Source organism: Bos mutus, chromosome 11 (genome assembly GCF_027580195.1).
Source record: "Bos mutus isolate GX-2022 chromosome 11, NWIPB_WYAK_1.1, whole genome shotgun sequence".
Classification (NCBI taxonomy): Eukaryota; Metazoa; Chordata; class Mammalia; order Artiodactyla; family Bovidae; genus Bos; species Bos mutus.
Genome location: NC_091627.1, coordinates 3,477,309 through 3,500,634, shown reverse-complemented (window position 1 = coordinate 3,500,634; position 23,326 = coordinate 3,477,309). Strand labels below are relative to the sequence as shown.

Sequence of the window (23,326 nt, the reverse complement as noted above, 5' to 3'; positions counted from 1 at the left end):
ATGCCGGGCTCACACCCTTCCCCAGCCCAGGCCTGCCCCCTCCATACACCCACAGGGAGTCACAGCAGAAAGGGCAGCCTGTCAGGGGTCCCAGGTGTGGAGGGGAGGCGGAGCACCCATCACGGGGCAGTGAGGGCACAGGGCCTGGGAGCAGAGGCCACAGCTGGGCCTGAGGAAGCCCACCCTCCATACCCACCCAGCCAGGACTGTAACCCAGCAACAGGCAGACTCCAGGCTCCCCTAGCCTTCGGACGACCCCCACGTGCTGCCGGCCAGCTGTCCCATCAGTGTTTCCTGAGTGCCACCAGGGCCAGCTGGTCCTAGAACGGGGACAGCAAACACTGCCCCCCACCTGCTGAGAGTGAGCCCCGCCCCTTCTGCCCCTGCTGCAGTGGCCAGGCCACCTCTCCACGTGCCAGAGGACAGGCCTGGTATGGTGGGCGAGGACTTTCTCTTTGGAGGGTTGAGACCGGGCTCTGGACTGGCCAGTCCTTGGAGAGCGGGAGCCCTCAGCCTCATAAAAACCCCGGTAGGTGAAAACCTGGCGCTACAGACTGGGCTGGGGAAAGGGTGAGCGTGGGGGGCGTGGGCCGACGGGCGTGGTCCAGATGGGTGTGGCCTGGTGGGCGTGTCCCGGGCGTGGTCTTGAGGGGCGTGGCCGAATCCAGGCTCCGAGAGGATCAGCCCACTGGGAGCCGCATATGCACTCTTCTCCCAAGGAAGAGCAAGCATGCTGGGCTTCCCAAGTCCCCGGATCAGGGTGGGAGTCCTCACTTGCTCAACAAGCTCAGCGGCACGAACAGGGACAGAGGCAGGCAGCACCAGCTGGGGCCTCCAGAGCCTCGGTACGGGGAGCAATCCCCGCAAGAACACTTTTAAGGGACTCCCCTGTCCAGTGCCCGGTCAGTTCCCTGACTGACCCTCCGAAGAGAAAGTCCTCCTCCAACCCAGAGCCCGAGAGGGGCGGGACCCAGGTCCTGGAGCAGCGGGTGGCCTCTGAGCGGCCCTGTGCCAGGAGGAGGTGCTCACAGGCTGAGCAGGGGAGGTTCTCCTCTGGCCTTCTTGCCCTCTCCACACTCCTCACACCAAGCTCCCAAAGTTGGAAACGACACTGGGTCTCCACGTTGGCCACGTGGCGGTAGTATGGGTGGTGTGAGCTCGAAGCTCTAAGGAACCCTCGCTAATAACCAACCATGAAGATTCATGGCCTGGAAAAACAGCCTCCACCCGAGGTCCTCGATTCCTTCTGACTGTTCCCACAGAGCTGTCAAAGCCGCCTCCACCTGGCAAAGCTGCGCAGCACAGGGATGAACAGAAGGGATTCCTGGGGAAGCCCGTCAGGTAAGCAGGACATTGAAGGTGAAGCCCCTCCCCTCCCCATTCCTGCTTCTTCTCATGCTGGATCCTCCGCACACCTGGCCCTGCCCTCGGGGGTCCAAACCTGGAGCAGCAGCTTGTCCACTGACTGAAGGGGCTTCCTTGCTCTGCGTTGCCTTCCTTGGGTCGCCAGGCATCCTGCAGCTAAGGCTTCACATGGCATCATATACGCCTAGAAACTAACTCAGCTTCAAATTCAGAATTGTTCACGTGGACAGAAACAATCACTAAATCACCTGTAACTAGAATAGAAGGGGTTTTATTTGAGCCACACTGAGGACCATAGCCTGGGAGAGTCAAGAAGCGCTTGAATTGTGTTCCCTAGACTGCAATATCGGGGGCAGCTTGTAAAAGCAAACCCCACAAATTTACATCAGCTGTTCGTCAGAAATTAGGGTCGGAGCTGGCAAGAAGGAAGGGTGCTGGGATGGGTTGTTGTTGCTCAGTCACGCCTGACTCTGTAACCCCATGGACCGCAGCACACCAGGCCTCCCTGTCCATCACCAACTCCTGGAGTTTACTCAAACTCATGTCCATTGACTCGGTGATGCCATCCAACCATCTCGTTCTCTATTGTCCCCTTCTCCTCCTGCCCACAATCTTTCCCAGCATCAGGGTCTTTTCCAATGAGGGTTGGGGTCCAAAATTCAGTTACCAGCAGAGACTTTGAGACCATAAGGGTGCAGATGGCAGAGGCCAGCAGATACTGTTTTGAGGTCAGCCAGTGATGACCTTGAGTCTGATGCAGTTCAGAAAATTCAAGTTCTGTGAAGCAGGAACTGTCTGAAACCACATCCACAACGGCTCCAGACTCCTTCCTGGAAGCCTGAACCACAGTGACTCCGTGTGATGGTTAAACACGTTCTGCTTCTCAATGGTTAAAGCAGGTACATGTCTGACTTATGTCCACTGGGCCAGTGATGCTCTCTAACCATCTCATGTGTCACCCCTTTTTCCTGCCCTCAATTTTTTCCAGCATCAGGGTCTTTTCCAGTGCGTCATCTCTTCGCATCAGGTGGCCAAAGTATTGGAGCTTCAGCTTCAGCATCGGTCCTTCCAATGAACAGTCAGAGTTGATTTCCCTCAGCATTGACTGGTTTGATTTCCTTTGTAGTCCAAGGGACTCTCAAGTCTTCTCCAGCACAATTCGAAAGCATTGGTTCTTCGGCACTCAGCCTTCTTTATGGTCCAGCTCGCACATCTGTACGTGACTACTGGAAAAACCATAGCTTTGACTTATATGGGCCTTTGTTGGAAAGGTGGTGTCTCCGCTTTTTAATACACTGTCTGGGTTGTCATAGCTTTCCTTCCAAGAAGCAAGCGTTTTTTAATTTCATGGCTGTAGTCACTGTCCGTAGTGGTTTTGTTATAGAGGGAGCGTAAGTCCAAGGGATGCAAAGCCCTGCTGCCCGCCCTGCCATGACTCCCACCCAGCCTGGCTCAGTCTGGAGGTGGGTGGACTTGGCCACACAGCAGCGAGGCCGCCCGTGGGCAGTGCCCCACCTCCCACACCAGGTGCCATGGACCACAGGCCCCACTGCTGAGGCTTCCCCTTGGGCATCTTTCCCACACTGCCAGGTGCCACTTGAGACCCACGTGGGGCTCACGGGAAGAAAAAGTCCGCCAGGAACCACAGTGAAGGGCGTCAGACTGCAGGGCTACAGGCCGGCTCATCTTGGACGTTCCCCCACAGGTGGGTGCAGTGGGCCTGGGGCAGCCACAGCTCAGGGCCCCCATGGAGGATACTTCACAGGAACAAGAGCCCAGGTGGGCCATCAGTGCCCAGGAGACACCTAGCTGTCACGGTCCCCGCTCTCCTGACCTGGAACAGCAGCATGGAATTGTGTCTGAGGAGGGCTGGCTGTCCAGGGGGATCCAAGGGACAGGATCTCTTCAACCAAAGCACACGGGGTGGCGGCTCGGGCAGTGCACAGGGGTCTGAAAAAGGGCTCTGGTCCCTGCATGCACCTCTTATTAAGGGGTCCCCTTGAACACCTGCCAGGAAAGAAGGCACCCCGAGGCGTACGAGGCCCACTCGCACCTCGCACGTCCTCACTGCGTGCACCAGGCCAGCCCCCAGATGGCGTGGCTGGTCAGTTTCCCATTTAAAAACACAGAGAGTGTTTACATCCTTAAAAGAGCAGCCAGGCACGTGAAGAGCAAATCAACTCTGGTGCTCAGCTCCCACCTCAGAGACAGGAACACACAGTCCCTCAACCCCAAGAAAAACATGAGATCTGGCCAAGGAAGCATGCAGGTGGCCGCGACGAGCGCCCCAGGGGAGGCAGTGAGCGTGCTCTCGGTGGGAACAAGAGCATTGCAGGACGTGTGCCCCTCCTCCCCGGCTGAAACCAGACCGAGACACAGAGTTGGAAAAGGAGAATTTATTTATTAAAGAGAAGTCATCTGTGAATTCTTCTACTCAAGTTAGTACCTTTGACGATAACACTTTGGATTGAAACATGCCTTGTTTCAAATAACAAGTGGACTCTACAAGCAGCGCCTACGGTTAATTCAAGTAGCGGTTCAAGAGCCCAGGGGACGCTGGAGGGAGGCGACCCCTTCCCAGGGTGACGGCCTTGTCTGTAAACACTGTCAGAGGCTGGAGGCCGACCGAGCACTCTGCCACCTGAGGTTTTTCACAGGAAGATCCCAGCGGGAGTGCGGCCCTGGCGCCCAACACCCAGGGCAGGGTCCCCTCCAGCCCACCTGCTCCCCGCCCCCAGCCCAGGGGCACCCTGGGGTCTGCACGCTCTCCCCACCCCTTGGGCTGGGAAGAAGAGGCTCTCTGGGCCTGGCAGCTGCAGTGCACGGCCTATGTGCGGTTCAGGGTCTGGAAGATTCTGGAGATCTGCAGCATGACCGGGCCCGTCTCCGGGTCGTTCATCCACTGGGTGCTGTTCAGCGGGTTCTCGAGCATGTCTTCAAATGCTGTGGGGACACGCAGAGCTGCTGGGGGACTGCGCCCTGCACGCCCAACACGCAGCGGTGGGAGCTCTCCTCCCGGCAGCTTCCAGGTGAGCGGGACCGGGAACCCTCCTCAGCCCCCCACCCCACACGTCTCATCTGCTGATACAGAAGCAGGTGTGGTCACTGTGGGTAGGGCGGGGCGACACGCCCGCATTCCCTGGCACAGGGATTCTGGAAAGCAACAGCTACTAGGAATCTTAAAACAGTGACAGCCCGTGACTCAGTGACTCCACTTTCAGGCCCACCCTGACAGAAAAGACTTATGTAAGGATGATGTTGCCAGCTTAATAGTATCTAACTAGAAAAGTCAAACTGCTCAATCTTCAGGAAATGACTTTAAAAAAATTAAAAAAAACAGCACATTAAAAATGAGCAGTTCTCTGAGATGAAAACGTTGAATTTTTAAACACTTTTATAAAGTGACCCCTCACCAAACAAAGGTGCCTCTTAGCAAAAAAGCTCTCCAGCCCAGACACACGATGGCCAACTTGGTGGAGAGCAACCAACCGCAGGGCGGACGGTCACCCTCGGATCTGGGAAGGACGGCTTTACGCCAGAGCTCGTCATGTCAGCCAACGTCAAACCATGTCCTCGTGAAAGCGGCCCCCAGTCTGCAGGCTCTCAGCTGCTCAGGGTCATGAGGGCCCTAGCCCCGGGCTCAGTGGGAAAGTCTGACCTCATTATGTTTACAACCTGATGACCCTCCCAGCCCTGAAAAGAGTCACCAAGCCCCCCAACTGAAATTTCAGAAAGAGAACCCGGAAAGATGACTCGGCATCCGGGAGAACAAAACATAAAGTGGGTTTTGTGAGGTGAGAAGCCCAGGCCCCCGTTCCCCCCAGCAAGCGGCACAATCAACTCCGGGAGGAGGACAGAGCTGCACAAAAGGATGGGAAAAGCACTAAATATGAAAACCAGAGGTGAAGGTTTGCCCGAGGAAGGACCTTCTGCCGCGCGTCTGGGCGTCATTAGAGATGAGAAGCGTGCACGTGACCGAGGGGGTCCCTGACACGCCACAAGCTGCTGATAGCACTCTAAGGGCAACTCGGCAGCTGAGGCAGAGCGGCAGGCGCGCACAGGCGACAAGGAACGCGCAAAGGCCGGGAGGAAAGCGCTCAAAGGCACAGACGGAGCTGCTGGGTCCCTGTCTGGGGCGGAGGATGGGAGTGGGTTTCTCACCCAGAAAGCCCCATCAGGTGCCAAGACGTCCCCAAGCGCCTAACGTCCACATTCTGCGCCTTGCTCATTTGCCTTGCAGCTGCCTGTCCTCAGGCAGTCGGAGCTGCACCCAAAGAAGCGGGTCTGAACACAGGTTATTCCATGTGGAAGTTCAAAAGCAACAAAATGGAACACCGCTTGTTTTTTATGAGGAAAAATGCTTTACTGAACTATAAAAGCAAAGGGGATTGAAATTTACTTTTAGAATTTTTGTCTTCTTTCTTAATTCAGGACGTTTCCACTGTTTTATGGACTATTAGAGCTAAAAGTTCCTGGAGAAGGAAATGGCAACCCGCTCCAGTATTCCTGCCTGTGAACTCCCACGGACAGAGGAGCCCGGTGGGCTGCACAGTCCACGGGGTCTCGAGAGTCACACGTGACTCAGAGACTAAAGAACAACAGCAAAGAGCCAGACACACTCAGAGATGACGTCTGAGACGCTTCACTTTAGAAGGCCGAGTGCCAAAGGCTGCGAGGCCGCTGAAAGGCAGGCGGTTTCACGACCACAAGCAGGGGTGGGTTCAGCTCAGTTGCTGCTTCCTTGTTGTTTAGTTTCTAAGTCATATTATTAACATGAATTAACAGATTTAATGTATTTGTTAAATGATACGACACATCCATAGAATGAAATACCTGAACTGCTACAGTCTCATTTTTAAAAGAGAAAATGTATCAAACGTGATGAGAAATGAAGCACCAGAAAGCTGCCATGCGGTGCGGCTGCTCCAGACCTCGCCAGACCTCACCATACACCGGAAGGAAACCCACCAGCTTGGGGGCGCTGGTGACTTCTGCTTCCTCAAGCTTCCCTGTGTGTCCAAATGTCCTATAGTGCATATTTTCCTTCATCTAAAGAGATAAAGGAGAAGGCAATGGCACCGCACTCCAGTACTCTTGCCTGGAAAATCCCATGGATGGAGAAGTCTGGTGGGCTGCAGTCCATGGGGTCACTAAGAGTCGGACACGACTGAGCGACTTCACTTTCACTTTTCACTTTCCTGCATTGGAGAAGGAAATGGCAACCCACTCCAGTGTTCTTGCCTGCAGAACCCAGGGACGGGGGAGCCTGGTGGGCTCCCGTCTATGGGGTCGCACAGAGTCGGACACGACTGAGGCGACTTAGCAGCAGCAGCGGCAAAGAGATAAAGGCCATTAAAACCCTACCAGAAATGCCTGGAGGGAAGTGTGTGGCTGCAGGGGCGCACTCACCATGGGACGCTCTCTCCTGCAGGACCCTGGGCCTGGGGTCTGGCGGGGAGGACCCTGCGCCAGTGCGCGGCCCGTCCAGATCACCGACCCAGGGCCTATAGACCAGGCAGCACTCACTCTGGGTGGTTTGTTTTAGAAATGCAAGAAACACTTGATACAGCAGATGTAAAACCACACGATAATCTCGATAGATAGCGAAAAGTCACCCAGGAAGCTGACCTCCCACTCACAATTGAAAAATCTTAGCATCTAACTAGAGAGAAAAGGGGAACTTACTTAATCTGACCAACTATGCCTTCAAAAATTAAAAAAAAAGCTTAGAGCAAATCAGCAAATCACACACTCGATGGTCGAGCACTGAAGAAATGCTTTAGGAAAGGCTTTGGACAGACCTGGCGGTACACGGGGCCCTCCTGAGGTCTCTGGGGAGGAGGGCCAGAAGACGCTTCCAGTGTGGAGGGGACTGACACAGAAAGTGGAAACCAGCTCACAAGACACACCACTGAAGCCCGGAGTGAGGCACAGAGAGAAAAACTCCCTGCTTCACGCCACTCACTCTTCCAGGCGAATCACAGACTTTTTAAAACAAGAAAATTTAAAACTACTAAAAAAGAAACACGTGAAGGTCTTCCCAAGCTTGGAATCAGAGGGTTTTCTTTAAAGATGCATGTCATAAATGAAATAGAGATGTTCTGCTGTGTTAAGATACAGGACAGAAGTTCATCAAAGGGATCAACAGAGAAGGCAGAAACGGACAGGGGATCCTGGAGATTTAAATATCTGAGAAAGGATCAGTGTGCAGCAGGCACGAGAAGGTTCTGAACTATCAGACGGCAATCCAGTAGCAGAAGCAGCCAGAGAAGAGGGGCAGTGGAGGTCCTAGGAGTGGCTGAAACTTTTGGAAGAGGCTGTCCTTCAGAGACTGGGGAGATGGCCAAGCATGCAAAAGCCCTGTGCCTGCCTGGGCGGCTGCTCCTGGCACCTGGCAGCGGGGGCCCTAAGCTGCTGTGGGCGGGGCTCCCTTTCTGGCTCAACACACCCACGCCCAGGGCCCTGCCACTCGGCCCAAGGCACGGAACCCTGGGGGAACCCTCCCCTGAGAACCAGGCACAGGAGTGCCCAGAGCAGCTTCACCGGCCCAGAAGCCGCAGGCCATCGGGCAGCCGCGCAGCAGGCTCGGCTGTGGCAATGCCCTGCAATGCTGCACCACACAGCCTCCAGGAAGCCAGTCCCAGGGGTCAGCCCAGAACACAGAGGGGCGACTGAATGGTCTGAGGACACGGACACCCCCACTGACATTGCTGAGGAAGCCCCCATTCGGGGCAGGGAGGGGGTAACTGCAGCAGGGGCTGGGAGGTCACTGCAGTGGGGGCTGGGAGGTCACTGCAGCGGGGGTTGGGGGGCGGTCATTGCAGCAGGGGCTGGGGGGCACCCAGGGACTCAAGGGTGCCTGCATCGCACTATGATTTTTTAAAAGACCGCTTTTTTTTTCAAGATGAACAGCAGAAACATGGTTATTAATTTTACTATCACTCTTTAAAGTGACAGAAATTATACACACTTTTTTATATCATATCGTATCTCATAGGCAAAACAAGCACCGAGGCAACCCTTACAGAGACTAAGAGCCACCAGCCAACGAAGCCTCCTCTGGGCACGGCCCTGACCTGCTGGGCGCTGTCTACACTCTCCCAACCGGATCACCTGCTGGAGCTGGTTTTTCAGAGCTGGAATGGAGTCACCGCACAGGAGGCTGTCACACCCGGGCCCCAGCCACCAGAGCCCTGCAGGGGCGGCACGCCCATAGTATCGCCCAGGGACATCTGTGTGGCGGGCGGGCCCCGCCCCGCCGGGCAGCAGCAAGGCACGCACCTAGTAAGGTCTTCGGGTTGGTCAGGCCCAGCTGCACCACGGGGTTGTCCAGAATGGCCTGAAACAGGGGGCTCTCGGGGTCGATGCCCTTGTCCAGCTCCTCGGGAGAGGGCCTGCGGTCGCCCAGCAGCCATTCGCACTGCAAACACCAGAAGAGCAGGGTCAGCGCCTACGGCCCCCGCCGACCTCGACACTGCGGCGGGGGCTCCAGGGCTGCCCCAGTGGCCAGGGGCCCTGACAGAAGGGCCAGTCCAGCCCGGCTGTCCCGGCAGATGCGGGCGCTGCAGCTCAGGGCACTCTGGAGCTCTGCAGCCCGAGTGCACACCAGAGCCCTGTCGTGTGAAGTGGCCGGGGTGTGACCTCGTGGGCTCGTCCAGGAACAGCTGAAGCCCAGGCCCACCTTGCCTTCCTGGGCCACATGGGCCAGATTGAGTCTGCTCCCCAAGTGACCCAGCGTCACCCCCAGCCCCTCCCCAGGCTCTCGGTCAGCAGTGGGCACGTGTCCACAGGGTGGCATCGTCTCGGTGTCAGTGTAACACAATATACAAGCTTCACGTTCACCCGCAGGATGCGTACCTTTCTCTAAGAGGCAAAGCCCAGGATTTTCTCAGTACTTTAAAGTCTGTACACTGTCTGAACCATCTACCCTGTTGTTGCACCTCAAAAGCAAAGGAGCCGCCTGCGCGGGAAGATGCCCGCATCCCCGGGTGCCCAGGCCGCACGCGGTACTCACGGCGGCGTTCTGCTGGTTGTTGCTCACTCTGAGGGCGTCGATCACTTCCTTCTCGTCGAAGCCCATCTCCATCAGGGAAATGACAGCCTGCAGGAGAGGCCGCAGGCTCAGCCGTGGCACCTTGGCAGGGGATGTCTTAACGGTTCGATCCCTGGTCTGGAAGATCCCATATGCTCTGGGGCAATGAAGCCCGTGTGCCACCCGCAACTATAGAGCCTGAGGCGTTCTGGAGCCCGGAAGCCACAACTGCTAAAGCCCACATGCCCAGAGCCGGCGCTCCACAACAGGATGCCACTGCAGTGAGAGTCCGAGCACCATGGCCAGAGTGGCCCCTGCTCTCCACAACTAGAGAAAGGCCGTGCAGAGCAACAAAGACCCAGAGTGACCAAAGATAAATACATCTTAAAAAAAAAAAAAAAAAAAAAAACACCAGGTTTTCTATTTCAAGACTGTTTCCCTATGGCTTCAGGGAGATACTTGCTGGCTCTCTGAACGACAGAGGGGCGGAACTGGAGCTCTCTCCTGGAGGCTCACTGTCCCACCCAGGTCCCGCCAGCTGTGTCCCCGAGACTCTCAAGAGTGGGACTGTCCCCACCACCTCGCATAGCCCCCTCAAGAGGGGCTGCCAAGTGGGAGGAGCAGGTCAGAGAAAGGGCACATCGGCCGTGCCCATTTAAGTGGAGACAAAAACGTCAGCCATTTCTGAAACTCGGAGAGATTTTCTTCACACTTTATCTTTGGGAAAAAAAAAACCTTGAAATTAATTCTAAACGATTGTTAACAAGAGCTAAGCTGTCCTTTCTGCCAAGGACCCCCTTCCTCTGCTCCTCTGGGCCATTCCCCACCTCCAGCCTGTCAGCACACGCTGCGGGCACAGCCCCCCCGCAGTGCTTGATATCCACGTCACATAAGATCGCCTGGAGTCCAATCTGAAACCCAAGAGTAGGAGGGCCTTTTCCATGAAGTGTCAACATAAACCGCCCCCTCTCCTCACTTCTGTCTCGGCCCCAGGACTGCTGGGGGGGATTCCAGATGCTCCCACACGCTTCTCCCCAGCCCTCCAGGGAGGACCCCCCGTGTGGCTGCGCTGAGAGGCCCTCGCGCCCGCAGGCTCTGCACAGTCACTGCCCTGTCCGCGGCGGGGCAGGGGAGCGGAGGCAGCTGAAGGTCTGCCTCACGTCCAAGCCTTGCTCTCCAACCTGCTCTCCCGGGATCTGAGCCTTACTGGACCCTCCCCGACTGCTTCAGGATCACAGACCCTGGCCCTTCAAGCCTCGACACCCTTTTGGGGAAAGGAGTGACTTAAGATGGTTAAGAACGACAACCCAGAGCAGGAAAGGCCTTTAAGGTGGTGACCAAGACCGTGAACAACCATCAGCGGGCCTCACGGGGCCCTGCAGGACCCCCAACCCGGGAAAGGCGTGCAGCCTGACAGCAGAGCATGGGACCCGCCCGGGGACAGGCTGCCTTTCCCGAACAGGGTCCAGGGCCAACCGACTGGACTCCCAAGAGACTAAGACGAAGAGACACACTTCCCCCGGGACCGAGAAATGCTGGACTAAAGTAACCCATGTGCTTCTGCACGCGGAGCTCAACTCAAGGGAAAATCCCAAAGGAACAGAGACAAAGCCACAACACCCTGGCCTCCCAGAGGGTGTCCCCTGGGCAGGGGGCGGGGCCCAGCGTCATGCACAGGACGCAGACCTGGGGTCCATGCTGGGCGAAGCTGGAGCTGGACTCCAGGGCCCTGAGCAGGCTCTGCGTCCCACAGAGAGGGCCCTGGCCCCGTGGGGGACACTCCGCATGGCCCACGAGCCCTGCCTGAGGTCACACTCAACCCCGCAGACACAGGCTCTGAATCAGCTGCAGAGGGCACCCCACAGCCCGGCCACACGGGTTCCCACGGAAACAAGCCCACAGGTGAGCCCAGGTCGAGGCACCAGGCCCCGAGAAATTAGGGCCACAAGCAAAATCAGGAGGACATGAAGAATTGGAGCCCTAACGCCTGGAGCTGACAAGAGCTGTGATCTGAAAGTAAATAGGATACGCTCACAGTGCCAACGGCATCCAAAGAGATTAAATTAAAATTAACCCTAATGAAAAGAGAGAACAATGAAAAAGAACAGGTAGACAGAAAAGCATCAGATACAACGTGACGGTGAAGAGGCGGCTACAAGGACGGACACTCAGGTCAGCGGGCCGAGTCCAGCCAGAGGCCGTGGGGCTCGGGCCCTTGAGTCCCCCAGATGCTCCACTGACCCTCCTGACCAGCCTCTTGCTCACAAGGCGGGCCATGCGGCCAGTGGGTGACCCTCCCATCTCTGGACAGGGCCCCCGCCTGACCCCACGGCTCGAGGACACTTATGAACTTCAAACTGGAGACTCCAGACTCAAGTCTGTCCAGAGCCCTCCCAGCCTCGCTCCCTGCAGGGCCGGTGGCCTGGCCTGGGGGCTGTGGCTTCCCCCGCAGGACTCGCCTTGGGAGGACCAGCCCCTCCACCTGCCAGGCGCCCCCACTACCTGAAAACACACACCCGGGCATCCGCACGAAACTCCCTTTTCCTCCGGATCTTCTTGAAGATCTCCGTCAGCTCATCTCTGGCCTCCTCCTCCTCACTGGTCCCGGCAGCAGGGGCGGCCTCGGCGCCCGCCTCTCCCTGCGAGGATGGGCCTGGGAGTGGAGTGTCGATGGTGGGGTCATCTGCGTGCTCGATGAGCCACTCCATGGCCTGGGGCACCGACATGCTGCAAGGTAAGAAAGCCTCTGAGCACCAACGTGCTGCAAGGTAAGACGGCCCCTGAGCACCGATGTGCCGCAAGGTAAGACGGCCCCTGAGCACTGACGTGCCCCAAGGGAAGATGGCTCGTGAGCACTGATGCGCTCCAAGGTAAGACGGCCTCTGAGCAGCACCTCAGGCCAGGGAACCGGGCCTTTGCGTCCCGAGAAAAGCCTCTCTGACTTCGTGGCTTCTCTAGTGCGAGCTGCCGAGTCCTGTACAAGGATCTAACAGAGCGTGGCTGAAGCCCCGGCCCCGCCCTAACCTGCCACGAGGCGCAGCCAGAACAAATACCCAAGTGCAGAAAGCCACGGGAGCCAAACCCACGAGGTGCCCACGAGAGACTGGTTCAAAAGCGAAAAGAACACAGCCCGCTGACCACCCCTCGGTTACAGACAATTTATTTCAGAACCGAACATACAGAAAGGCACGTAACCGACAAGTAACTAACAACAGGAAACTACAGGAGACTCCCAGGACGCCACCGCCCATGTGCCATGGTCCTCCTCGGCCCCGCCGGGAGCAGGCTGTGATCCAAGTTCCCGGAAAACGAGAGCCTGGTGAGGTGCACGACCACCATCACATGCCACGCTCCCAATAAGCGGGTCCACCGCACACCGCCCTGTAAGACCTGGAGGCGGCCAGTGCTGTGACTCCGGAACACGCGTCCAGGTCCTCTACCGACACTCACGCACACTGGAGGCGACTCAGTCACGGGGCCCGGGGCAGAAGGGTGTCACCCGCGGCGGGGGGCCCAGACGTACTGGTTCAGCCGCAGGGCCTTAGCCGCCCTGGTCTCCGGGAAGCCCATCTCCGTGAGCTGCCGCAGGGCTGCCTCGTCCATGCGCTCGTCCTCATCCTCGTCCAGCATGGCTGCGGGCCAGACACGGCACCGTGAGAGCTCGGGGCGTGCCCGGCCACACAAGGGGTGCTTCCTCAAGCTCCCCACAGGCCCAGCGCCCCGCCTGAGCACCAGACGCTTGTGGCTGACCTCTTACACCTCAGAAAACCCGAGACAGACCCGTCTGCCCTCGCCATGCAGACACGGTGACAGTGTGAGGCATCCACAAGGCCCATCTATTGCCCCTTCCGTGGGGAGTGTGAGCAGTGACGGCCGAGGGTGGGCTCCGCCCGGGCCCGCGCCTACCGTTTGCCTTCCTAAATAATTCCACGGCATCCGGGTTCAGCGCCAGCAACTTCTGAGCCACCTCGATGAGAGACACCAGGATTTTCCGGAGCTCCGTCTGGAACTGCAGTGAAAGCACAAGACGCTCAACAAAGCTGCCTGGATCTGAAACAACACCCCTGCCCGAAACTCCGAATCTGTGAGTCAATGGATCTGAAACAACACCCCTGCCCGAAACTCCGAATCTGTGTGGCAAGTCACGCCTGGATCTGAAACAATACCGCCTGCCCGAAACTCCGAATCTGTGCAGCAAATCACGCCCAGATAACCAGGGAGAAGAGCAACAGGGCTCTCAGCAGGGCGGGCGGGAGAGGATCTGTCGCTCAGCTCCAGCCCAGAGGAGGCGTCTGGCCTGCTGGCCGCTAAGCGAGCTGAGAGCTTAGGCCTCACTGAACAAAACAGGCAGACTCCATGGGTTCCACTGCTGTGGGCCTCTAGCATTCAGTGCAACCAGTTCATCTTCTCAACGCAGTGGGGGCTGCTGGGAATGTCATCAGAAACCCACCAACTGCCCGTCTCCCCGACAGTGAGGCTTGGCCATTGTGAAACACACACTGGCCAGCGAGAGACACATGTGCCCGGCCTCAGACGCCCTGGCCAACACAGAACTCTCTGGAGGAGACCCTCAGAGGCGTGTTCCTGAACTGACCAGCTCGTGCAGAGCCCGCAGACTGACCTGCAGTGTTGGGGGCACCACCCCCAACTCTTGCCCAGCGGGCGCCAAGTCCTGGCCCGGCCCTGGCTCGGGAGCACTGGAAATGCTCCAACTCTGCTTTAACCTTCCGATCCAAAATAAGCAAGAGTCAGGTTTCTCTCTAAAAGGTTTTGCCAAACTCAGGACAAAACTCACATTTCCCCATAGTATCCTATTGGCCCAACGTCTCTTCAAACCTTTTAACTTGAATTAATTTGCCTACAAAAAAGTTCCAATATAGCACACAGAGTTCCTGCACCCCCTACATCCTGCTTCCCAAGCGCTCTCAGGAGGTCTCCTCAGCCCCCTGTGGCCACAAAGCCCCCGCGGGCACTCACGTCCCTCGCGCTGGTCTGCACCACGGCGCGGTCCATGTTGTGGGAGGGCAGGCTGGCAGTGGCTCGGAAGATAGCATCTCTGTCCGGGGCTTTCTGCTCTTGTTTTTTCTAACACAGGAGAGGAATCAGAAGATCAGACGTGAGTGTAAGAACGGTGAAAGGCAAGACTGGTCTTTGAACAAACAGCTCTAACCAGGGAGCACGCGAGTCCTGGGAACTGGAGCCACACGCCCCTGATGAGCAGGGAGGCTTTCGGACGGTTCTGTGCGTGGCCTCAGGGACAGAACACTGGACGGTCGCAGCCTGCTGGCCCTGGAACATGGCGGTACAGGGTGGGGAAGACAGACACTGCCTCCTGGGCTGCAGAATGACTGTCACACGGGAGCGATGGTTGGGCGGGCAGGCAGACCACAGAGGGACCATGAAGAATCCCTGGATGCAGCCCGAGAAGCCCTGAGCCCAGGAGGAGAGGCACCATGCTGACCCCGGACGGCAGGCCCAGCCCCACACCACTTGGCTCCTGGGGTATTGGGCAGGAGAATGCGGGTGCGGGCCGGGGGCACGACCCGCCAGGCCCAGAGCGGCCAGTGAACTCCCAGGGCCTCTGACAGGGACATGAAGAAAGTCTGCAATTAGTGCAACAGAGAAAGCAGTGGGGAGAGGGGGTGAAGGAGAGACACGCAGGGAAGAGAAGGAAGGGCCTGGGAAGCAGAGAGCGAGGCTACACGGTGCTCAGAAAGGCAGGAGAGCAGAGGACGCTGGGCCAGGTCATCGCAGAACAAGCACCTGATTGGAAACCAAACATCTCTCAGATAGCAGGTCCCACATCCACAGGAGTGCCAGAGAGAGAAAAGAGAAAATGAGGCGGGAAAAGTACCAACAAGTACCCAGAGAACTTCCAGAATCTCCAGGGTCAACGTGCGAGCAGTCTGGGAGGGGCACAGACCAGGCACAGAGGAAGGAGAGCAGGGCTGACCGGCTCCACCGCCAGCCCCGGGGACGCCCTGGGGACACCCCGGGAATGCCTGGGGACCAGGGCGCAGGCCCATCGAGCGTGCGCGCTCCCTCAGCAGCCACTGACGGCTGCGCACAGGCCCTCCAGGCCTCCGCCCTCAGAGATGCTGGCGCGAGTCTGGCCCCACCCAACCCAGGAGACCAAGACATTTGACTCTAGCAGGCACAAGGGCACATGGCCCCAAGACCCCACTCCTGCACTCACGGCTGCCTGACTGGGGCCCGTGAGCGGGCGGGCTGCAGCTGGGGGCTAGGTCACGGCACAGGGCGCAGTGACTGGAGGACAAGGCCCTCGCGGGAGGTTGGGGGAGGCCTGACCTAATCGGGCGAGTCCATAAACAGGACGGGCGGGGCTCACCGTGGTCATCGAGATTAAAGCAAGAGGGACCCGACGCATGAGCTACCCCACTGGCTGCTCTGAAGACGTGGGGAACTGCAGGCCAGGAAGGAGGTGGCCTCCGGGAGTGGAGGGTGGTCCTGGCTCATGGCCAGCAAGAAAATGGGACCCCAGCTCTTCAAAGTGCCGCAACAGGATTCTGCCAAACACCCAAAAAAACCGGAAGCAGAGGCTCCCAACAGGAAGGCAGACCTGATTCCAGCTCCCGAGCACAGGGCCAGCTGGGCCTGCCCGGCACGGACCCAGCAACCTGTGTGCTAACGGGGCTGCTCCGAGCCGGCAGGCCTGTGGGCAGGGAGCACGCAGACATGGGAGCCACGGCAGGAGCCAGGTGGGCAGCCCTGTGCGGCACGCCTGACGCAGATGGACGGGCCGGAGGAGCTGAGGGGTGGCTCCTGGAGCGGGCGCCAGCAGACCGCCTCACACTTGTGACCCCGGTTTCAGACAGGTGTATCAGTTTGGGAGCAGAATCTGAAAAAATGAGTGGTAAGCCTACACACAGAACAAACTAAACCAGGAAGCAATTACTGGCTCCTGGAAAAAAACTGCACTCAAAAAAAGGAGAGCTCACCTTTAGCAAACTGCTCAGGGCAGAGACCGACACTGATACAAGAATAACCACAGGGATTCTGAATCTTTGACCAAGATTCAGAGGAGCAGGGGGGTGACGAGGGAGGAGCTGCCCAGATCACCAAGGAGCAACCGAGAGTCTAAAGTTGAGAATCCAAAAAATATCAACCCGGGATGTTGTTCAGAACCCAGGAGAAGAATCACTGGAGACAGGGTCAGACGGATGCGGAGCACTCGCCTCCCGAGCGCGTGACTCAGGAGGGAGAAGCACCTGCTGCTCATTACAACACACTGGAGTATCGTTTGACTCTAAATACACGTACTACTTTGACTTTAAAGACGAGTTATTCACAAAAACAGGCGTGATCGTTTTTACAATATTTCATCTCACAGATACACACAGAGGAAAGGTGAGGGTCACCGCCTGGCAAGTCACCCAGGGCCGTGGGGGTGAAGGGGGCCTGCCATTGACACAGTCACCGCGGTTCAGGGAGTTGCCAGCGACCAAAACAGTAACCTGAGAGCCGGATCCGCCCCGGGGTTCTCGGAAGCAGGCCTGACTCTGGGGCCCCATCCGTTTCCCGGAGACGGGCAAGCAGCGTGCCCGCGCCCAGGCAGGTGTGGCTGCAGATAAGCAGGGCCTCCTCCCGCGGCTGTCCCACAGGAGACCCCGAAAGAGCTCGGGCCGCCACAGGCCCAGGGCCCAGCCCAGGAGGCTGGCCTGCCTGCTTTGGGGTGAACACTCTCCCGAGCATTTCGAAGCATTGAGCAGGACACTCTACCCCTCGAGCTAAGCAAAGGCTGGCGTTCGCCCTGAGCATGGCAGGCACCTGGCCTAAGCATTGGGAAGGGCCTGTTGACAGAACACGTCTCCCGCTGCACGGGGAGCCTCCTGCACCAGGCTCTCTGAGGAGCGAGCCTCTGGGGCAGCCACTACACACGGAGCGCGGGCATGGCTTTCCGGGGGCACCTGCGTCGGGGGGCGGGGGTCTCAGCCGAGAGCCAACTCCAAGGCCGCAGCAGCCTGTCCTGCAAGAGCCAGACGGGATGGGTGGCCCTGGCCTCGCCGGAACCGACTCCGCGCAGGCTGGCGCCCCGCTCTGCTCCCGCGCTGTGTGTGTTGTGGGTGGTCTTCAGCGACTTCCTGACCTTCTAATGTCAGGAAATGAGAAAAGGAGGGACGGGAGCTAGAGAGTAAACCCGACCCGGGGAATAGGCAGCACGCACCTCTCCGTGGCCCGAAAGCGGAGCTGGTCACCGGACCAGCCACAAGGCGAGGCATCGGCCAACAGTCTGCCTGGCCGTGACGAAAGCCCGTGACCACAGGACCTGCGGGACCCACAGCCAGCCAGCCTCAGAAGTCTCTTTCGAGTCTCCCCCGACAGAGATCGCCAGTTCCAAACTCTGAAGCTCACCTGTTCTTCTGCGGAGACTTCGGCCATCTTTGGGAGGGGGGCTGGAGCGCGCTTTCGGATCAACAGTATCACATCTGGGGAAAGCAGCACAGCGAGCCGGTTACCATCGCACACCCAGAAGCGGCACAGAGGGCACCAGGGGGACCCAAGGGCCGAGGAGCAGGGCTTCTCTCTGGGCCCTCCTCCACGAGGGTCCGCAGAGGCCCAGTCTTCCCTCAGCCCCCAGGTCTGCTGACTCTGCTCCCCTACAGGCTCCGGCCTGGCAAGACCCTGGCTGAGGGGACCAGACGGGACCGGCGTGCTTGTTTTAACGGCTCTGTTTTGAAAGTCTGGGAGGTCGGAGCGTCTGGTCTTAACCCTCAATGCTAAGGCACCTGGGGTGTGGTCAGCGCCCAGCTAACCGTGCCCGTGCCGACTAGACATCCAGCGAGGTAGACAAACAGTATTCTAGTCCTTCCAAAGCAGGCTACGTAAGGGAATCTCACAAATAAAATTGCTTTGAATGACACAGAAGCCCAACTTTCCTCCGCAAGCGCCTCCATGCAGGAGACTCAGAGTCAATCGACAGACGTGCGTGGTAAGAACGTCTTCCTGGACGTTTGCAACAACCCACGCTGTGCTTTCCTGTCCCCTAAGCACAGCCCGCAGCAGCTCTGGGGACCTTGGCTCTGCGTGGAAACAGCCTGTGGAGCAGAGTTCACGTCTGGCTTCTCCAGAAGGCTGCGGCTCTTTTATTCCAGGGCGCACACTTTGTTTCAACAAAGGAGAATGAAACCCTGTGGCTGCCGCGTCTCCCTGCTCTGCCCGCTTGGGACGGGGACCCCTCGCCCCCTTACCCTCGTCCTGGACGTGCTCCTCCAGGAGGGTCTTGGCGTCACTCAGCACCCTCTCAGACGCGGCGTGTATTAATTTGTGATGGGTCACATTTTTGGGGTCTTCTAAGCCCCCAGGCGCACACTAGGAAACAAACAAAATCATAGAACACGTGTCAGGACAGAAAATAAGTTGATCATGATACTGATAATACAGGACCTGACGCCTCAAGCCACGCCAGGAACTTCCTGGTTTTCTTACTCGCTAAGAGTCAAAGCCACACTGAAACCAGAGAAGCCCGGCAACGGCGGACACGCCACAGCCCCTAGTCCCCAAGGGCAGTGACCTGGCCACTGGGCCACCAAGTGCTGCTCAACAGGCTCAGGGCTCAGACTCAGAACGCTCTGCTACCCACCAGTGGCTACTCGATCCGCTCCTTAATCTGGAAAGATCTGGAGAGCGATTCACAGATGCTAATAGCAGGTCTGCTGTCTCCCGAGAACCTAAAGATCCGAGTGGGTCGGGTGTGGTCAGTGCCCAGCTGACTCTGGCCAGGCCAGCCACATGCTGTGGAGGTCAGCAGACGATATTCCAGCGTTTCCCAAGCTGGCTACTTCCTCGTGGAATCTTGCTCCCCACCTTCCACCAGGGCATTCGATGGAGCCCGGCGACACGGCTGAGAGGAGCTGGTCCCTGGGGAGCAGCCATAGGGGCCTGACCACGCAAACACCCAAAAAACCCCGAGGAGGCAGGATGGCCTCAGCTCAGTCCCCAGCCCACCAAGCGACGGCCACAGGGGCCCCACAGGGAGCTACAGATACAGCGGGCAGGGCCTGCCTGGCAGCTGGAAGGGGTCACCTGGCACATCACTGTGTTACTGATCGGCAGCTCCGAAACCCCAAAACACACAGTGGAGGGGGCAGAGGTGCTGAAGCCAAGGCTGCCCAACACAGGGGAGGCACCGCCCTGGGGTCCTCACCATCCTCAGCTCAGCGGGGCCGCCTTTCCACCCGCCTCTGCCATCAGATACCCTGGACATGTAACTGCTCACGGAGGGAGAAACTAAGCCTGCACTTCACCTCTCAACACTCGTGTCTGAAGACCAACCAGAGTTTTCAGCAACCCAACAGGAAAGAGGAGTCATGCGGGCTTCAGGGCTACAGATGCACGCAAGCCGGGGGGCGGGGGGGGGGGTTGGTGGGGACAAAGGTGGAAACCAGCCAACAGTGAGACACACTCTGACCATGTATGACAGAGACACCCCTCCCAGACTCTCACGATGGCTCTGCTCCCAGAAATACTGGGTGTGCTTCTTCTAATTCTAAAATCTGCAGGCTAGCTGGTGTGCCAAGTTCAGGATGCAGTCTATGAAACACAATTTTCCAAAACAATCCGCATACTGGCTCCTGAAAAAAAAACTGTCCTCTGCAGCCTGTCAACAGGCGCCAGGAGCAGAACACAAGCCTGAGTCATCCATACCAGGCCTGCTTACTCGCTCTTTCCTTTGTTCTCGGCAGAGGCGCTGGAGCGAGCTGGGCCCTGGCAGTGGGAAAGCCGGCCAGAGCCCACGGCTGGGGCAGGGGCCGGGCCCCAGTGAGCCCGCTTCCTTCCGGAGGACTGGAGACAGCTTTTTCTTCCTCCTGACATCAGTACGTGAAGACACGCCTGGGTGTGCTGCTACCAGCCCTGCTAGCAGCCTATGTGCCGGCAAGCTTATCACACAGAAAACACCCACCGTGTCGCGGGGGGCCACTTTCTTAAAATCGTGACCCTCCAATTTACTCTGCCCCGTGATCTAAGCTTGGGCTAGAGACCACCACAGTGGTCCCAATGTATATAAAACCAAGAAGGGAAAGGCCACAGTGGCGATCCATTTCTGTAAAAGTTATGATAATAAACCTTCACTAACAAAGTTGCTTTACTCATTTAAAAATGCATATGCATAACAAAAAGTGTACAAAAAACAGTAAGCTCCCAGGGGTCCTGTGGTGGGAGAAAACCCACAGTGTCCCCTCTGGGTAGAGAGGCAGGAGGAAGGGACAGAGAACCTTGGCTCAGGCATGCAGGGCGGGGAGCCAGGCAGGAGGAGCCCGAGCCGAGAGGTGACACCATGATCTAAGCTTAATGCACAGGCTTCCCGGGTGATAGTCAAGCACACACTCGAGAACCCCGTTTCCTAACTGGAAATGCCTCCTGACGGGCTCACAAGGCCGCGAACTCTGCCCCTAGGACGGCATGGGCACAGAGGTGTGAGGACTTCCTGACAGCTCAGCTCTGAGTCCCAAAATGTATGCCGGTATTTTTTGGTTGTGGAAGTCCCCTGCTGCTCGCCCGCCACTCGCCTCGGCCCGGAATAAAATCTACAGAGTGGAGTAAGATCTCTGTTCAAAGCAGGATAATGCCAGAAAACATCAAAGCAGGATAATGTCAGAAAACATTCCAAATGATACGCCTCAGTACCAACTGAAATAAAAATATCAGCAGCATGATGTGAATAGTTAGCCTAATGAAACTGGCTCCCTCATTAACCCCAGGTTAAGAGTTCTTGCTTCTTTTTCCCTCCAGAACATAACGTTTTGATGGTTATGCCAATCCTTCCCATTGGTGAGTTAAACTAAGTGTCACACCAATGTACCCGCTGCCCCCCAGCCTGACTCAGCAGGTGACCGGCCTCCACCGCCATGCAGCTCTCTCGACTGACAATCCGGGCTTTTCACAAACTGAAGGTCTGTGGCAACCGTGTGTCCAACAAGTTCACTGGTACCATTTTTCCAGTGGCATTATTTTTTAATTAAGGTATTCCAGCCCTTAAGGGGCTCCTGTGCTGACCGGGTGGACACAGCATCTCAGAGAGGTTTGCACTGGGCAAGCAGCGAGCCTCGCTCTAATAGTCTGGACGCTCAGGGGGCTCCCAGCCTTCCCGCTGAGTGCTGTCATGGTGGTTTTTAGATCGTGAAATCACCCGTCACTGCGTCAGAAATAGAAACGGCCAAAACATAGCTGCCCAAGTGTGTGAGCCCACATCCCCCTCCTCCCTGACGTGAGACCAAGACGCTATTCACATCCAGGGTTTTCCGGAAGGGGACTCTGGCAACCAGAATGCTCTCTGGCATGCTTGCGACAATTACAGAACAACTCCACAGAACCGTACTCCCAAAAGGACCCGACATCATTTTTCGGGAGTCACTAAAACAATAGCTGGAAGTCTGTGCTTGGAGACCACACCAGAAGGGACCAGGGCTAGACTCTTGGTGGGCCCAGAACAAACGTGTGAGTCGACGGCACACAGGCACACTTCTTACATGAGGCACGCAGTGAGAGGCTGTGGCCTCCTTTGTCCTAAATTCTGACATGGAGATTCTAGACCGTGCAAAGGATAGAGTTTCCTGAGGCAGCCTGAGTCACACGGACAGATGTCTTGGCCTGCCTTACAGAGTCGAGAAGCTTAAAGAGATAGGCAAAGACTAGCCCTCTGAGGAACCTACAAAGGGTGCTTCACCTCAACAAACTTTAAAAAATGGCCCTCTCCCCGACCTGCCCGCGTAATCCACGTAAAGGCCGAGGATAGCAAGGGGTGCATGGACCAGTTGGGCCAAGCCACACTATTTTAAGTGATTCCAACCACGGTGAGGGGGTGCGGGGGCGCACCAGTGGCCAGAGCCAGGCGCCGGCCCCCATGCCAGCCCCAGAAAACGGCTCCAAGCAGCCGGCTCTGCAAGGTCAGGGGAAGGCGCTTCTCCTGGCGGGTCTCTCTAAACTCCCAGCTCCGGGAACCTCGCCGCGACAGCAAGCGCGGATGGATGGATTCTGGAACCGCAGGAGGCCCCGTTCCGGCGGCGACTTGGCCTCTCCCAGCCCGCGTCCCCGACGCGCCCCGGCCTCCCGGGCTGTCTTGAGGGGAGTTAGACCAGAAGGTAGAGGATAAAGCGCCCGGTCCGGAGCCCCAGCGTCCAGCGGGAGTCGGGGGCGGCGGGAGTAGGAGGGAGGTCTGGAGCTGTGGCCGGCCTTACGTGCTTGAGGCAGCGGTCCTTGAGCTTCTCCACCGAGGTGTCCTCGGTCGCCTCCTCCAGCCACTCGGCGCCATCGGACGCGCAGACGTGCAGCCGCAGCACCTTGCCCGCAAAGATCTTCTCCTCCTGCACGAACATCTCGCCGCCGCCGCCTTCGCCCGGGCCTCGGGCCTGCGCCCGCCGCCCGGTCCCTGAAGGTCACCAGGGCGGGCGGGCCGGGGGCGGGGCCAGGCCGCCCGCGCGCTCCCTCGCTGGCCGCCGCCGCCCCGCCCCCGGCTCTCCCGTGGGCAGGCCGCCCGCCACTCGCCCCACCGCCAGCCCGCCCGAGCGGTCCGCCTCGCCCCGCCGCCGATCCACCGGGGGCACGCTGTCGCCGCCGCGCCGGAAGTGCGTCACAGGGCGTGACCCGGAGCACGCCGGGAGATGTGGTTCTCCTGCGGCTGCCTCGCCGTCGCCGTCGCCGCCGCGCCAGATGTGCGTCACTGGCCGCGACCCGAGCGCGCCGGGAGTTGTAGTTCTCGGGGGCCGCTTCCTTCGTCCCGTACCTGCCTGCGCTGTGCTGTCGGGGGCCGCCGGCCACGCGGGAGCCGTGCATTTACGAGTCTGTTTTGAGATGGGTCTCAGTGTAAAATGCACACTGAATCTTAAAGAGTTGGCAGGAAAAGAGCACGAAAAATACCTCAACAATCTTTATATATTGACAGTGAGTCGGTGAAAGTCACTCAGTCGTGTC

The 23,326-nt window shown here is 58.1% G+C and overlaps 1 protein-coding gene across 1 annotated transcript; it reads right to left on the bottom strand.

The window, feature by feature from the left end:
- Positions 1–3,746: 3,746 nt before the first annotated feature.
- UBAC1 (UBA domain containing 1) lies at positions 3,747–22,937 on the bottom strand. Its single transcript, XM_005888529.2, has 10 exons — positions 22,594–22,937; positions 18,607–18,727; positions 17,771–17,844; positions 14,375–14,482; positions 13,304–13,406; positions 12,921–13,029; positions 11,914–12,124; positions 9,380–9,466; positions 8,647–8,785; positions 3,747–4,308 (listed from the first exon to the last, which is right to left on the bottom strand). Exons 1-10 carry the CDS (start codon positions 22,729–22,731, stop codon positions 4,193–4,195), a joined length of 1,206 nt encoding a protein of 401 aa, XP_005888591.2. The 5' UTR covers positions 22,732–22,937; the 3' UTR covers positions 3,747–4,192.
- Positions 22,938–23,326: the final 389 nt, after the last annotated feature.

Bases quoted from the DNA above. Each gene is read 5' to 3' on its own strand.
- UBAC1 (XM_005888529.2), bottom strand. From the start codon at position 22,731: ATGTTCGTGCAGGAGGAGAAGATCTTTGCGGGCAAGGTGCTGCGGCTG. The intron at 17,845-18,606 runs GTAAGGGGGCGA...TGCTTTCCCCAG, and splicing joins GGAGCACGTCCAGGACGAGG to ATGTGATACTGTTGATCCGA. The intron at 4,309-8,646 runs GTGCGTGCCTTG...GTGTCCCCACAG, and splicing joins CAACCCGAAGACCTTACTAG to CATTTGAAGACATGCTCGAG.